The following is a 16,423-nucleotide window of genomic DNA, read 5'->3' on the forward strand; positions in this document are numbered from 1 at the left end:
TTCTGTGGGAGTGTCATTCCAAAGCCTACACGGGTTGTGCAAGGACACGCTGTGATTGGCCAGTCGCTGTGATTGACAGCCTAAACCTGACAGGCCTGAACAATACAAATAATAAAAAAGGAAAAACGGGTGGAACCAAAAAAAACATTGAAACCTAACCTCCAAATTGCTCTTAATTACAGGAGAGCTAGATTCAAAATCAGAGCATGACTACTGATGGTCTGATTTTCACACTAATGGGTCACACTAATAGGTCCTAATGGGTAGGACCTACACCCATAGGTGTCAAACCATAGGTGTAGGTACAGTAAACATGCTTAATCCCCTCAAAGGTAATCACACTTTAAGCATTTGACCTTTTGATTGATTGATTGAAATATTTATTAACAGTTTGTAGAATTACAGTACATTTCAAGCACAAACTCAATACAGAGACTGTCAACTGTGAGTGGACGACCCAATTAAGCATTACACTTGTTTACAACAGGGTCCACATTGTTCAATTGTTCAAACCTCCAGTAACCTCAGAGGTTACTATAGATTAAGCCTGAGAATACATCTAAATATAAGATTTAGAAAATTTTAGTAAGACTTAAAACATAGACTCTTCTTCAGCAAAGATGGTGAAAGCAAGCATTCTTTGTTCTGTAGGCCTCCTTATACATACCATTGTATATGGTACAAAACTCTGTCCTTAAACCAGAAACCTAACCTCAGTAAAACTATGACTGCCCGTGGGCGTGTTTATTTATAAGCACAACGCGTGTTGGATTTGGAACGTCGCTCTGTGGGAGGTGCTGTGGAACGTCGCTCTGTGGGAGGTGCTGCGGGAGTATGGCGGGAGGGGGAACTCGTTGAGGACCAATCTCTGTACAGTACACCCAAAGTGAGAGCTGTGTCCTTGTGCTGGGCAGTACGTCAGATTGGTGAGCTAAGGGTTGCTTCACTGCAACATCTCCAGGTGCTCCCCTGAGAACTGGCCCCAAGCAGGGTTTTTTTTACACTCTCACAATTACAATTTAGGCATTTAGAAGACGCTCTTAATCCAGAGCGATTTACATTAAGCAAGAACAAAAAGCATGGTAATACATCACATACATAAAAAGTAGTTATCATTAATCATATATGTATGAGCTAAGAACGTAACAGTGGAATATCTATATAATGGAACTATGCATTTATAGTCTTTAAAGTCTACATAAAAATGCTACAGTATCTAAGTCTACATGAAAATGTCTTTAACTCACAAGAGTTAAATATATAAGGGTTAATTTGGTTACCGACTCCATCATTTAGCATGGGGACCGCCTGGAACCCCCCCAAGGACCACTGGTTGAAAACCACAGAATTAATGGATCAATCAATCAATGAATCAATAAATCAGACCTTTCTCGATGAGCTGCCTCCATCTCTTGGACCAGGCGGTGAGCTGGTCTCCGTAAGCCTTCTCTATCTTGGCTCTCTCCTGCAGGCATCCCATCAGGTCGTTGCACAGCCGGTGGCCATCGTCCACCCTCTTCACCGCACGCTTGTAGTTCCCAACCTGCAGGGACACAGGAAACACTACGCATTAACACAGGAAACACTATGCATTAACACAGGAAACACTATGCATTAACACAGGGAACACTATGCATTAACACAGGGAACACTATGCATTAACACAGGAAACACTACGCATTAACACAGGAAACACTATGCATTAACACAGGAAACACTATGTATTAACACAGGGAACACTATGCATTAACACAGGGAACACTATGCATTAACACAGGAAACACTATGCATTAACACAGGGAACACTATGCATTAACACAGGAAACACTATGCATTAACACAGGGAACACTATGCATTAACACAGGAAACACTATGCATTAACACAGGAAACACTATGCATTAACACAGGGAACACTATGCATTAACACAGGGAACACTATGTATTAACACAGGAAACACTATGCATTAACACAGGAAGCACTATGTATTAACACAGGAAGCACCATGTACTATTAACACAGGAAGCACTATGTATTAACACATTAAAACATCGTCCACCCTCTTAAACCGCACACTTGTAGTTCCCAACCTGAACGAACACAGGAAACGCTACGCATTAAAAGAGGAAACGGTACGCATTAACACAGGAAGCACTATATGTATTAACACAGGAAGGACTATGCATTAACACAGGAAGCACGGTCCTTATATTGTTGGATATCGCTCCAAGATGGCGCCATGTGCACATACTGATATTCTAAATTAATGTTAATGTGACACCTCAAACAAGCACATAAACATGTGCACGCTGGAATTCTGAATGAATTATGTTACTAATTTCTGCATTGATCCATTCCAGAGCCATAGAGTAAGACAGCGTTACGACAACTCTGTTCACTTCATGGGGCCAGGCTCTTCGACATAGACATCTATTGGTTTGTCCCTATTTGAAGGCTTCAAATAGGGACCACCGGAAGTTGGGAATGCATTGGAGTCTATGGGCTCGTGCGAGTACATGAACGATGTGACCAGGCTGTTTTCTGCCCCCTCACTGTTGTAACTCTGTCTTACTCTGGCTCTGATCCATTCATAAATAAGATAAATAAATTTGTAAATAATTATAGTAGTACGCATATTTACGATATATTTCGCCGATAAACATACCAGTTCTGTAGAAGCATCAAATGTATGATAGTAAAAACATGTTTTTGTTTGTACAGCATGACTTTTTTAAATCTTTTTCTAAGGTATCTGACTATAAATGCACCACGTCTCTGCGTGTGTAGGCAGGCAGACAGACAGATACAGAGAGCTCCATGTGGGACACACACAGACAGTTAAAACGGGTGCTATGACAACGGGTATTGCATACTACAGAGATCTCCATATACAGTACAGTGTGGGCACAAAAGGGACACAGAACAGATAGTTAAAACGGGTGCTATGACAAGGGGTATTATTTATTAGGTTCCCAAGTTGCATCGTTCCCAAGTAGGCTGGTGGCTGACAGGCACAGGTCTAGTATGTTCAATGTTGAAGATGACTGGTATTTCAATTTACAATTTAGGCATTTTGCAGACCCCTTTAATGGGAGTGTCCTTTCTTGTTATAGAAGGTCTTTGTTAACACAAGAAACGGCATGTGGCATGGCTCAGCCCCCCCCATGACCTCATGGTGCATGATGGGAGGAGGAGGGGCTTGTGCTGGTGTATGTGTAGTTATGCAACGTGTGTGTGTGTGTGTGTGTAATCCTCTTCAGTATTGAAATGCCAGTATGCAGTCACACACATAAAACCCCCGAGGTAGTATGCACGCACGCACGCATGCACACATGCACGCACGCACATACGTGCGCACGCACACACGGTCGCACGCACGCACGCATGCACGCAGTCCACACAGTAAATTGTCCACACAGTAAACGCCTGAGTATTAGTGTTACTGAGGATTGTCTTTCTTATCACAATGTAAATGTTTTTTGTTTAGACTCATAATGCTAGGTTCATAGTTTACCTGACATCCTATAGTTTACTGAGACACTACACTGTCTCTCTGCATTCTATGATCCTATAGTTTACTGAGACACTACACTGTCTCTCTGCATTCTATGATCCTAAAGTTTACTGAGACACTAACTGTCTCTCTACATTCTATGATCCTATAGTTTACTGAGACACTACACTGTCTCTCTGCATTCTATGATCCTATAGTTTACTGAAACACTAACTGTCTCTCTACATTCTATGATCCTATAGTTTACTGAGACACTACACTGTCTCTCTGCATTCTATGATCCTATAGTTTACTGAGACACTAAACTGTCTCTCTGCATTCTATGACCCTATAGTTTACTGAGACACTAAACTGTCTCTCTGCATTCTATGATCCTATAGTTTACTGAGACACTAAACTGTCTCTCTGCATTCTATGATCCTATAGTTTACTGAGACACTGCACTGTCTCTCCAGTCTACTGAGGCTACACTGTCTCTCTAACAAATGAAAGAAGGACGTATCCGACTATCAAGGAAGGCTTAAACTAGCATCACATTTTGGGACGTGGAAAAGGCATCCCATCCTTTCATCCAGGATGGAACTGAGAACCATGTACAGGATGAGACATTACAGTCTCTCTGCATTCTATAGATGAGTTTACCTTGATTACTGCAACTGTGCAAGGACAAAGAGTGTCTGATGAATGCCCACCTTGTCTATTCATCCTTACAGTAAATTATCACTATAAATTAAAAAGTTTTAATTGTAATAATTAGGGGCGGGGGGACTGGGAATGGGAAGGTTGACGGTTAAATCCCTAGCTCTCTGGGTTGCTGTCATGTTTATTATTATTGTGACATTGGAAACTGGTTCATTGGTTTGGGCTTAGGTGGCATTAGTCACCACCCATCGTTAGAGCCAATCAGTTGTACCCCTTCCTGTATAAAGGTACACACCCATTCCCTGTCACATTATTCCTGAAGAAGATCCTAAAGGATCGAAACGTTGAGTCAAATAAACCAGTGGAGCTGAATTTTTCATACCAGTATTGCGGACTCTATTTTTTCCTCTTGCTGTAGAAGTGCCCTTGAGCAAGGCACCGAACCCCTAACTGCTCCTCATGAGCAGGTTGGTGCCTTGCATGGCTCCTCCTGCCGTGTGTGTGTGCGTGTTTGTGTGTGCGTGCGTGCTCTGACCTCCCAGAAGCTGTCCACATGGTGTCGTCCCCAGCGGGTATATCATAGGAGACAGACTGTGTGTGTGTGTGTGTGTGTGTACGCGCACGCGTGTACGCATGCGTGCGTGCGTCTGTGTGTGTGCTCCTACCTCCCAGAAGCTGTCCATGGTGTCGTCCCCAGCGGGTTCATCGTAAGAGACAGACATTGTGCTGGACGTTGTAGAGCTCACTGTAGACTGACCGCTGACACACGGCTGGACTCCTCATGCACTGGAACACACAGTGGCGGAAAATTAATTGCATTTTTTTTTACGAATTGCATTTTTATAGGCTATCGCTCAAATTACTCAAAGCGCTTTACAATGGTTCATTCATTTATACATTGGGAGGTGAAGCGGCGAACAGTCGACGCCAGTGTCCTCACTTCCCACATTCACACACCAATGGTGGCAAGCTCACACCGACCGACTCATTGGAGGCAATGTAGGGTTCAGTGTCTTGCCCAAGGACACTTCCACATGTGGACAGGAGGAGCCGGGATTCGAACTGCCGAATCCCGGCTGCCGCAGCGGAAAATGGTTTAACTTAACACTTTGACTGCTGCCGTGTGGCCACAAGTGGTAGTTACCAGACAGTGGCCTTGTGGTTAGAGTGTAGTCTAGGGTAGGTACCCTCACACAAACATGCAGTAGTCCTGGTCTCTAAACTCCCTCCCCTTGGCCAGCCGGGGCGCCTGATGGAGGGGAAAGGTACTGGTCGGAATAACGTGTTCCTTCCACGCGCTACGTCCGGCCAGGGAAATTCCCCCTTGTCAGGTGAAAAGAAGCAGCTTGGACTCCTCATGCATGGAAGGAGGCATGAGGTCAGTCTGCTGCCCCCCCAGGTTGGCAGAGGAAGTGTAGCGCCCAGGATTACATTAGATAATTGGCACTGGGTGAAAAAACTGGGTTGCAAAATCGTGGGATAAAATTATATAAAAATTTAAAAAAAAAATCCTGAGCGTGGCACGGCTGCAGCTCACAATGCTCACCGCTCCAAGAGATGGGTCAAATGCGGAGAACAAAATAATGTCACTGCGGTAACGTGTGACAAATAGTACGACTTTGATCTTACATGCACGGGCTGGAATTGGGGAGATGTGTGTTAACACTGCTGACTGCATCACTGCTGTGTTAACACTGCTGACTGCATTACTGCAGACTGCATCACTGCAGACTGCATTACTGCTGACTGCATCACTGCTGTGTTAACACTGCTGACTGCATCACTGCTGACTGCATCACTGCTGTGTTAACACTGCTGACTGCATTACTGCTGTGTTAACACTGCTGACTGCATCACTGCAGACTGCATCACTGCAGACTGCATCACTGCTGACTGCATCACTGCAGACTGCATCACAGCAGACTGCATCAGTAGTGGGCGCAGCGGAGTAACTAAAAATATATTTTTTCCGGTGGAAACAAAATCCCCTTTTGGCCAAAAAGTACAGTTTATACGTGTGGTGGGGGGCTCAGAGTGCGTCCACTAAGGAAAGTAGGCTTTCTAATGACACAACTCGCCTTTGTTTTGGTGAGTAGCAAAAACGTTCTTTTTATTTACGCCAAAGAGTAGAGGCTGGTCTGCATTCATGCGAGCAGCGGAAGTTGAGAGTAACATAGCTCTAATGCGCGCATTAGAGCTATGGACCAGAGCTAAGTGCAGCCTAACAACAGACACAGAAGCTGTCGTATGACTCGTATCCCAAGCAACAATATTAATGTGTGCATCAAAAAATAAATCATAAAGGTAGCACATCCAAAAAATAAATAAATGGTGGAAAGTACGATCACATTTCCATTTATTTATTGGCACACACCAAAAAGGCACCTTTTTGGTTTGTGCCAATAAAGAAATGTCATAATCGTGCACCCCTAATAAAAACGTCTCAATGCTGATGACAGCCGGTCAGCAGGTGGATGTAGGTGGTCAGCAGCCGGTCAGAAGGTGGATTCATGAATGTATGGAATTGTAAAAAATATAGACAATATTTTAGACAATAAATCAAAATAAAATATATACCAAATGTCCCACCCCACCTCAGCGGCTGCCTGTTGTTTGAAACATAATCCATTTGACTGTCATGACTAATGTCTGTACCCTCTCTGTGAACTCTGCCCTTCACCACACGCACACACACACACGCACGCACGCACGCATGCATGCACAAAGTACAAAATACTTAAGTGCAGTACTACTCAAGTAAATGTACTTGCTTGCTGTGCTACTGAGATCAACAGGCTGTTCTTCAGCCAACAACAACAAACAGTAGGCTTTTGTTCAGGCTTCAGTTAACACCATCACTGTTCCTGTCTGCGTGCAGTTAACACCATCACTGTTCCTGTCTGCGTGCAGTTAACACCATCACTGTTCCTGTCTGCGTGCAGTTAACACCATCACTGTTCCTGTCTGCGTGCAGTTAACACCATCACTGTTCCTGTCTGCGTGCAGTTAACACCATCACTGTTCCTGTCTGCGTGCAGTTAACACCATCACTGTTCCTGTCTGCGTGCAGTTAACACCATCACTGTTCCTGTCTGCGTGCAGTTAACACCATCACTGTTCCTGTCTGCGTGCAGTTAACACCATCACTGTTCCTGTCTGCGTGCAGTTAACACCATCACTGTTCCTGTCTGCGTGCAGTTAACACCATCACTGTTCCTGTCTGCGTGCAGTTAACACCATCACTGTTCCTGTCTGCGTGCAGTTAACACCATCACTGTTCCTGTCTGCATGCAGTTAACACCATCACTGTTCCTGTCTGCATGCAGTTAACACCATCACTGTTCCTGTCTGCATGCAGTTAACACCATCACTGTTCCTGTCTGCGTGCAGTTAACACCATCACTGTTCATGTCTGCGTGCAGTTAACACCATCACTGTTCCTGTCTGCGTGCAGTTAACACCATCACTGTTCCTGTCTGCATGCAGTTAACACCATCACTGTTCCTGTCTGCGTGCAGTTAACACCATCACTGTTCATGTCTGCATGCAGTTAACACCATCACTGTTCATGTCTGCATGCAGTTAACACCATCACTGTTCCTGTCTGCGTGCAGTTAACACCATCACTGTTCCTGTATGTGTGCAGTTAACTAAAAAAGAAAGAAAATTCCCTGGATTATGCTGTCTATGGGAACACAGTTTTCTCGGATTCTCCTTTTTTGGCTCAGAACAACCTTGATTTGCGCCTCATTCCTCTAAAGTTTAGAGGAATGAGGCGCAAATCAAGGTTAACATACATTTTGTAACTGGGGATCATATCGTTTAGAGTCTAAACGGTATGATCTTGAGTGAAAGTAGAAGAAGTGCCCCTCAGGTCTATGGATTGATATTTGGATAAAATCTGAAGGACTATATAAAAAAGTGTTGCACATAAAGGGTCTTCTGGTGGCGCTCGCAAAGGCTTTGTTCAAAACGGGTACAAAACGGGCTACTCCTTGGAAGCCAATGCTAGCCAATAAGGATGCAATATGATAAATCAAACAAACCCGTCTTGATCACATGACTATAGATCATGTGTACAGATTTGCGTGAAATTTGCATAAGATCTGAAGGAGTAATAAATGTTTTTACATAGTGCCTTCTGGTGGCACTATACAGAGCAGATGTTTCCTTGGCCTCTAGGGAGTATGCATACAAGGTTTTACACAGGTCGGTGCAGTTATAGATACAAACACGAATCGGCCAATTATAGCACCACCATGAGGCTGAGTTGAGCATTTTCAAGTGACATTTGTTCCTGTGCCTATTGGGAATGTGCGTGCAAAATGTAACGGAAATCACACAGCATTTTGTTCGAAATGGAGCACTCCAGCGAACTTTGGAAGCCAATCTTATAGCCAATCAGGATGGAGTCGTAAAAATCTGAAAGACCTGTTTCGTTTAATGGCTGTAGAGAGACTGTGTACCAATTTGCGTGATGTTTGTATAAAATATGTAGGTGTACTGTCTACATACACTGTCTCTCTGCATTCTATGATCCTATAGTTTACTGAGACACTACACTGTCTCTCTGCATTCTATGATCCTATAGTTTACTGAGACACTACACTGTCTCTCTGCATTCTATGATCCTATAGTTTACTGAGACACTACACTGTCTCTCTGCATCATTGTGGACAGAGGATGTAGGCTAGCTAGTAAAGCTTAATTAGTAATTGGGTCAATCCACTGTGCGCGCGGGGGGGGGGGGGGGGCACGTAACCATGGGAAAGTGTAATAGATAGTAATAAATAGATAGTAGCTTGTTTACAACTGAAACAGACTATCTGTGCATAACTTCCTCTTCAAAATAAGAGCCACATTAGTCAAAACTAGTTTTATTTCAAAGTCTATACTTACAGGACATTAACATCACATTTGAGTTCCTTTTGAATGCCTGTCCGATTTCTCTACATACCTGTCTCAGCTGTGCGCAAATGCGCCTTGCATGCCTTTGATCTACGCGCAGAAAACATTTTGGCGACGTATGCGCACTGACGCATCGGTTGTGTGCCCCCCTGATTATTAATAACGTCTAAACATGTAACATGTAAACACATGTTTTTTCTCGCCAAGACATTTTTTCGAGTTAAAAAAACCCAACAAAAACAACGAATGGTTCAAGCACATCAATTAAGATTCGAGTGCCAATCCTAACGAGCGAAGGTTCGAACCCACACACACACACACACACACACACACACACAGGATAGCGATGGAATTAGGAGTTCTGCTTTGAACGTTTCTGAACGATAGACTACCTGCTGAAGACCAGACACTGTAGATCAGTTATTAGATCTACACATTATGTACACTGTAACAATGGAATGCGGAAGTGCTCATTCTATCTCAATGGGATAGTTCCAGCCATAGGAGCAACGTTTGGAACTATAGCACTTACTATATTACTCTGGTAGATCATACATTTTCACTAAGTTTGGGTCGCGGGCAAATTCTTCCATGAATGACTTCCTGAGTTTGAAGTTGAACGTCCTAAAGACGTTGCAAACTCCACATAGTGTCTGTGTGGCGTTTGCATGTTCCCTCCATGTCCCCTAGGGTAGGTACCCTCACAAAAAACATGCAGTAATCCTGGTCTCTAAACTGCCTCCCCCTGGCCAGCCGGCGAAGCTGATGGAGGGGAAAGGAACTGCATGGTTGGAATAACGTTTTCCTTCCACATGCTACGTCCAACCAGGGAAACTCCCCCCTGTCAGGTGTAAAGGAGCAACTTGGACACTCATGCATGAAGGAAGCATGAGTTCAAGTCCGTTGCTCTCCCCAGGTTGGCGGGGGGTGTGTAGAGCCCAGGATTTGACACAGGGGTGAAAAACAAAACTGTGGGATAAAAAATGATTATTAAAAAGAAGTGCCGTGGTGAAAAATGAACTGGTGGGCCTGGCAAAACAGAATGTTAACACTTTCTTTACACTTTTTTGGAAAGAAAAATATATAATCTTCCTCCTAGTATAATCATAGTACCTGATAATCATATGATCATGTTTTCTTTAGGGGGGGATCACGGCACTCCGTCTTTAATGTTTCACGTTGGGTTCACTGCTTGGGTTGTTCTGTTGGTTCACATCGCCTCTTGTCAAATGCCACCATTGTGGCCGTGGCTTCTATAGCAAGTTGGCAGGGACCACAATAGTGCTAGCCGGTACCACCACTGCAGCACTGGCTGGGTGGCTGCTGTTGTGATTGTTGTGAACACATGTCAACTTGACACAGAATATAAGAGCCAATGCGACCGCAAAGCCGAGATATCAGTAGAAAAGATCACATTCGTTTTAACTTCATCCGTTAACAGTACTGTATATGTTGGCTGATCAAAAATATCAGATCTACAAGCTTGCATTGTGTCACTTTGGGCCGCACTGCCAGCTTGCATTAGTTGCATATCTGCAATTTTTTGTAAAAAATAAAAATAAATAAAACGTTGAATCATTTCGATTTAAATTAGATTCTAACACAAATGTTCTCTTCTGGGGGTCCTTGGCATGATTCTTTTCAGATAGGTGGGGGGGGGGGGGGTCCGCTGCCAAATACATATAATAATAATAATATAAATAAATAATGTGGGGGTCCTTGACATGAAAACGTTTGAGAACTTCTGCAATACAGAATATAGACTTTGGCATACGAGTGTGACTCCTACAACAGCTTGTATAGCAACTATACTACTATAGCTATAGCAGGTAAAAGTATCAATATTGTAATATAGAAATACTCTGTTGCAAGTACATTTACAAACGTCTGGAATTCAAAATGTAGGCCTTGAGTAAAACTACAAAGGTATTGGCATCAAAATGTAATTAAGTGCATACAGTAAAAGTATGCAGAAACGTATCTTTTGAAAATAGCAGATCTGCAAGCTCACAATGTGTCACATCGCGGTAATTAAGTGGTTAATGTTTGTCTTTTAACAATAACGAAAAAAAGGAACTTTAAGTAACTCCTCGTTTTCAAACACATAGTGGAGTAAAAGTATCTGGAAACAGACATGTCGTGGAGTAGAAGGAAAAGTATTGGAAATACATGCTCCAGTAAAGTAAAAGTACCTCAACATGCTGTTACTCATGAGTACAGTACTTGAGTAAATGTACTTATAGTTACCAGTGTTGTATTTGTTGACTAATACTATGATGAAACTGAGGACATAACTGCATGTCAAAGCTGTGTCTTAATGTGGACACTGTCTTAATGTCTTTGATCTGACCACAGACCAGCTATTATAGTCATAGGGCCTTTTTTGAATGGCTTTGCATCCCAACACGATGCAATACAATCTGTTTGGATACACGATGGTATTTCAATCGTGATGACTGTGATAATTAGCTCAGATAAATATAGGCTATGTCGTAGCCTAGCAACCACTATAAACCATAGCGTCAAAGTTTGGGGTATATAACGCTGTATCTCTCAGATCTACCAGCTCACAAACATTTAGTCTCTAGATCTACAAGCTCACGGCGCTGTGAGTGTGTAGATCTGCTGCTTGGTGTATATAGGGGTGGAGAAAAAAACAACAAAATACTAAAAGGGCCCGACTACAGAGCCCTGGGAGACACCATAGGGTTTAACCGTTTAAGTGATTAAGAAATTATATTTCTGGACATGCTGACACTGATGCTTGCTTACCCTGATTGGTTCCATTGTAGCAAAAAAATTAAGAAATACAAATTAAATAAATCTCCCAATTAAATCCACAATATGTTGCAAACGTGCTGCAGTGTTATCGTAGTCCAGATCTATAAAACAATTGAGCAGCCGGATAACCCAGGAGGCACAGAGAGAACTCCTGAATGGCTGACAGATTATCCTCAAATGAACAACTTGGGAAGGCTTAGAGGAGGGGGGAGGGGCTTATGGAGAGGAGGAGGAAGAGGATGGGACTGTCTCAGATTAACTGTAATGAGCAGCGTTGCCATTTCTGCTTATTATAAGCAAAATAACGGTAGTGGGTCGCACACACCAAGACTTCAGTTCACATTGTTTATTTCACATTTGATAATTTGAACAGGGACAAACGTTTCGGCTATCCAGCCTTCATCAGTGTGGAGTGTGACTGAATGTAGGTTCCTTTTAAAGGAGTGGGGATTTTGTGCACCTGCACCATGTCACCACTCCTTTAAAAGGAACCTACATACCTACAAAAATGGTGGGATAAATAAATAGAAAAAAATTGATAGAAACAAAGTAAAAGATGTCAGTGTTTATATTATTCACTAAAAGAACCTAGCAGTGACCGTTAAATCTGTTCACTTTGTGTGACTGACTGTCACACTGCATACAATACCACGTGAATATTCATGAGCTTCAAACAACAGTTATGAATGATCTGTTGTGTCATCTCTTACTGTTATGAAGCGTTACAGAGCCCTGTTCATGTTCATACCACCGACTGAGTCTTTAAAAAGTTAAAGTTAGTGTCGCTCGTCAAACACTCATCCTGAGCTTCCCATGACGTCCCATGCTCTGTGTTGCTAGGAGACCAGCTTCTGCTGGATGGGGGTAATTAACCAAATCTGGGCGGGAACGCCTATTGGTGTTTTAAGCATTATGTCATACTTTAGCTATTGAAAAATAGCTCTAATAGACCCCCAGATGTTTTGTATGTGTTTTGTAAAACTCAATCAAATCTAACATAATGTGACCAGATTTGACCGAGGGACTGCCATGGTGCAGCCTCCAGCTGTTCACCAGAGGAGAAAAACTGAATTAATTTTTATTTTTAGAGTTTTTGAGTTAATAGCACAGGTGGACTCTTCACATTATATCAGAGCTGAAATCGACATGTAAAATATGAAATAAATGCTTAAACATGTAGCTATAGGTGTAATGTCCACAGAAGTGAACCTTTCAAGCCTGTTTTTTTCAACTCACTGTTTTCTGCAAGACATTTCTCTAGAAGTGGTGGGTCAAACTGAACAACCAATGATGTCAATTTGAAGCTATGATTCCCTGCTTTCATATGACATAAAAACAACAAAAATAATCAAAACTGATAGTAAAGTGTGTGAATCCAGTGTAAACTGGCAGTAAAGTGTGTGAATCCAGTGTAAACTGGCAGTAAAGTGTGTGAATCCAGTGTAAACTGACAGTAAAGTGTGTGAATCCAGTGTAAACTGACAGTAAAGTGTGTGAATCCAGTGTATACTGGTAGTAAAGTGTGTGAATCCAGTGTAAACTGGTATAGTAAAGTGTGTGAATCCAGTGTATACTGGTAGTAAAGTGTGTGAATCCAGTGTAAACTGGTAGTAAAGTGTGTGAATCCAGTGTATACTGGTAGTAAAGTGTGTGAATCCAGTGTAAACTGGTAGTAAAGTGTGTGAATCCAGTGTACTGGTAGTAAAGTGTGTGAATCCAGTGTAAACTGGTAGTAAAGTGTGTGAATCCAGTGTAAACTGGTAGTAAAGTGTGTGAATCCAGTGTATACTGGTAGTAAAGTGTGTGGATCCAGTGTATACTGGAAGTAAAGTGTGGCCGCGCAGCGTTGCTAGGAGACACACATCCTCAAACCTCCGTGCGTGCTCACAAGTGCCACGTGCATGAATGGCCACGTGCGTGTATACGCATGTCATGTGCCCGTCGGTGCGTCAGCTGACCGCTGAGCGAACCAATTGGACAAGAGCTGAGGAGTGCTGTTTATGTGTCGTTGTTTACTGGTGTGTGTGTGTACTGTCATCTGAGCGAGCAAGCGTGCACGCATGCACACACACGCACACACACAGATGACAGTGCATGGTGTGTATATTTTGTGGGGGAGGGGCTGCGTGAGCACAATGACATACTGCTGTCAGGAAGTAATCAGAGAGAGAGAGAGAGAGAGAGAGAGAGAGGGAAAGGAAGACAGAGAGCGAGGGGGGGAGGAGTGGGGGGGGGAAGAACACGTAGTGCCATGGGGTGGGCGCTCTCTCTCTCTTGCTCGCTGGGGCGTGCGATCCAATCATAGCTGAACGTGAGAATCCACACTGCAGTGGATCTGAAAGATAGCCTCTGTCTCTTCTCTCTGCCTGTCTCACCTTCTCATATCACCTGTCTTACTCTCTGCCTTCATATGACCGGTATTTGTCCAATATATATTTTTTAAAGCTTGCCGTGAACTTGTAGATCTGCTATTGTTTTGATGCACAGCTTTGTGTTTTACTTTGTACCACGGAATGTGATGACGTATGATGATGTATATGATGATGATAAGAGCTCACTTCACACAAGCGTGATTTATTTTATTTTAAATAGGATGATTGAGATGCTATACCGCCTGGGGGTCCCCGAAGCCCACTTTGACAACCAGCAGTGTAAAGGATCCAGGGTGAAGTGTACCATGACAAGATGACTAAAGCCAGAGGACTCATCCTCATCACATAGTTTAGTTTAGTCTCTGCTGCTCATTCAGAGTGTGGTGAATGTGTGGTCATTCGTTCATTCATCCATTCATTCATTCATTCATCGTGGACAGTAGGTCTTAAAGATCATTTAATACCAGTGTGGACAGATCTGAGAAACAATTAGATTTAACTACACTCGAACGAAGACGACTATGACTCACAACTATTCATTAGCTTCATAGAAAGCTCAGTAATGCATACAGCTCTCTCTCTCTCTCTCTCTCTCTCTCTCTCTCTCTCTCACACACACACACACACACACACACACCGTGTGCACGCACAGCCTGAGGATACATAAGTGATGGAAACGATAGAAGTGTTGCTTGTCAGATACGTTCCGTCTCACTGCAGTAAAAGGCATATGAATTAAATGAACTTAAGGTCATGTTATCTCCAGAGCCTGATCCAACCCTACAACCCACGCCCGCTCAGTTAAGACAGGGAAGCTGTCCACACTTTCCAGACTCTTCTCCCTTCCCTAAAACACCCTGGACAACGCTCCACACGTCCCAGACACTTCTCTCTTCCCTAAAACACACTGGACAACACTCCACACGTCCCAGACTCTTCTCCCTTCCCAAAAAACACTCTGGCTAACGCTCCACATGTCCTATAGACTCTCCTCTCTGCCCTAAAACACCCTGGTCAACACTCCACATGTCCTATAGACTCTCCTCTCTGCCCTAAAACACCCTGGATAACACTCCACATGTCCTAGACCTAGACTCTTCTCCCTTCCCTAAAACAGCCTGGACAACACTCCATACATCCTATAGACTAGAAAGAACAACTTTAATTTTGACAGCTTTAAACAATGGACTTGCACCTCCACCACTGAAGCAGTTCATAGATCGAAGGGACAGTGGTGACATAGACACTACACTGTCTCTGTACATTCTATGATCCTATAGTTTACTGAGACACTACACTGTCTCTCTGCATTCTATGATCCTATAGTTTACTGAGACATTAAACTGTCTCTCTGCATTCTATGATCCTATAGTTTACTGAGACACTACACTGTCTCTCTGCATTCTACTATGATCCTATAGTTTACACCATGAAGCATTACAATTGTTACTATAGGTTCCACCATGTTCAATTCATCATAAATATGTGAAATAATATCAAAGCTACATTTATATGACAGAGCTCTGATCAACAGCGTCACAGAGATAAAAAATCACAACATACAAAGCTGCTCTGTGTCAGAGAGAGAGAGAGAGAGAGAGAGAGAGAGAGAGAGAGCAACAGGAAAAGCCCATTGAATGGTTGGATTATCTCCAAGCTTGACTGTTAAACCTTACAATTGGCAGAGTGAACACACACACACACGCACGCAAGCACGCATGCATGCACGCACCCACACACACATATGCACGCAAGCACACAAGTCTACAAATATGAAAGACTGAATCTTGTATGCAAACACTGATTCCTCATAGAGTCAATCACATCCTGACACTGTGAGTGTGTGTGTGTGTGAGTGTGTGTGTGTGTGTGTGTGTGTGTGTGTGTGTGTGTGTGTGTGTGTGTGTGTGTGTGTGTGTGTGTGTGTGTGTGTGTGTGTGTGTGTGTGTGTGTGTGTGTGTGTGTGTGTGTGTGCGTGCATGTGCGCGTGCAGCTGTTATGCAACCATCCAGTGTCCTGGTGACAGAGTTGAAGAGTGGAAGGGGGGAGGGGCAGAGAGGAGGTGGGAGGGGCTACAACACAGTGGTGACAGCCTGCTCAGTATAGGCGAGCGGGTTTCTCCTTCTCCTCCCCGATCTCACACACAGTTGGCGAACAGGAGGAGGGGTGGGGGGCATCTCATTTACCACTCTTGGAACGGAGCTGA

The 16,423-nt window shown here is 43.3% G+C and overlaps 1 protein-coding gene across 1 annotated transcript in view; it reads right to left on the reverse strand.

Moving 5' to 3' along the window:
* Positions 1–11,926, reverse strand: part of LOC308315241 (protein kinase C and casein kinase substrate in neurons protein 1-like) — a 38,101-nt gene extending 26,175 nt beyond the window's left edge. Inside the window, exons 1-3 of the mRNA XM_080763117.1 lie at positions 11,837–11,926; positions 4,822–4,942; positions 1,387–1,543 (exon numbers count right to left, since the gene is read on the reverse strand). Of these exons, the coding sequence (XP_080619243.1) occupies positions 1,387–1,543; positions 4,822–4,878 (214 nt within the window). The 5' untranslated portion in view covers positions 4,879–4,942; positions 11,837–11,926. The remainder of the gene's footprint in view (positions 1–1,386; positions 1,544–4,821; positions 4,943–11,836) is intronic.
* Between the last annotated feature and the right edge of the window lie 4,497 nt (positions 11,927–16,423).

Source organism: Protomyctophum bolini, assembly GCF_963924005.1.
Source record: "Protomyctophum bolini genome assembly, chromosome: 5".
NCBI classification, from domain to species: Eukaryota; Metazoa; Chordata; class Actinopteri; order Myctophiformes; family Myctophidae; genus Protomyctophum; species Protomyctophum bolini.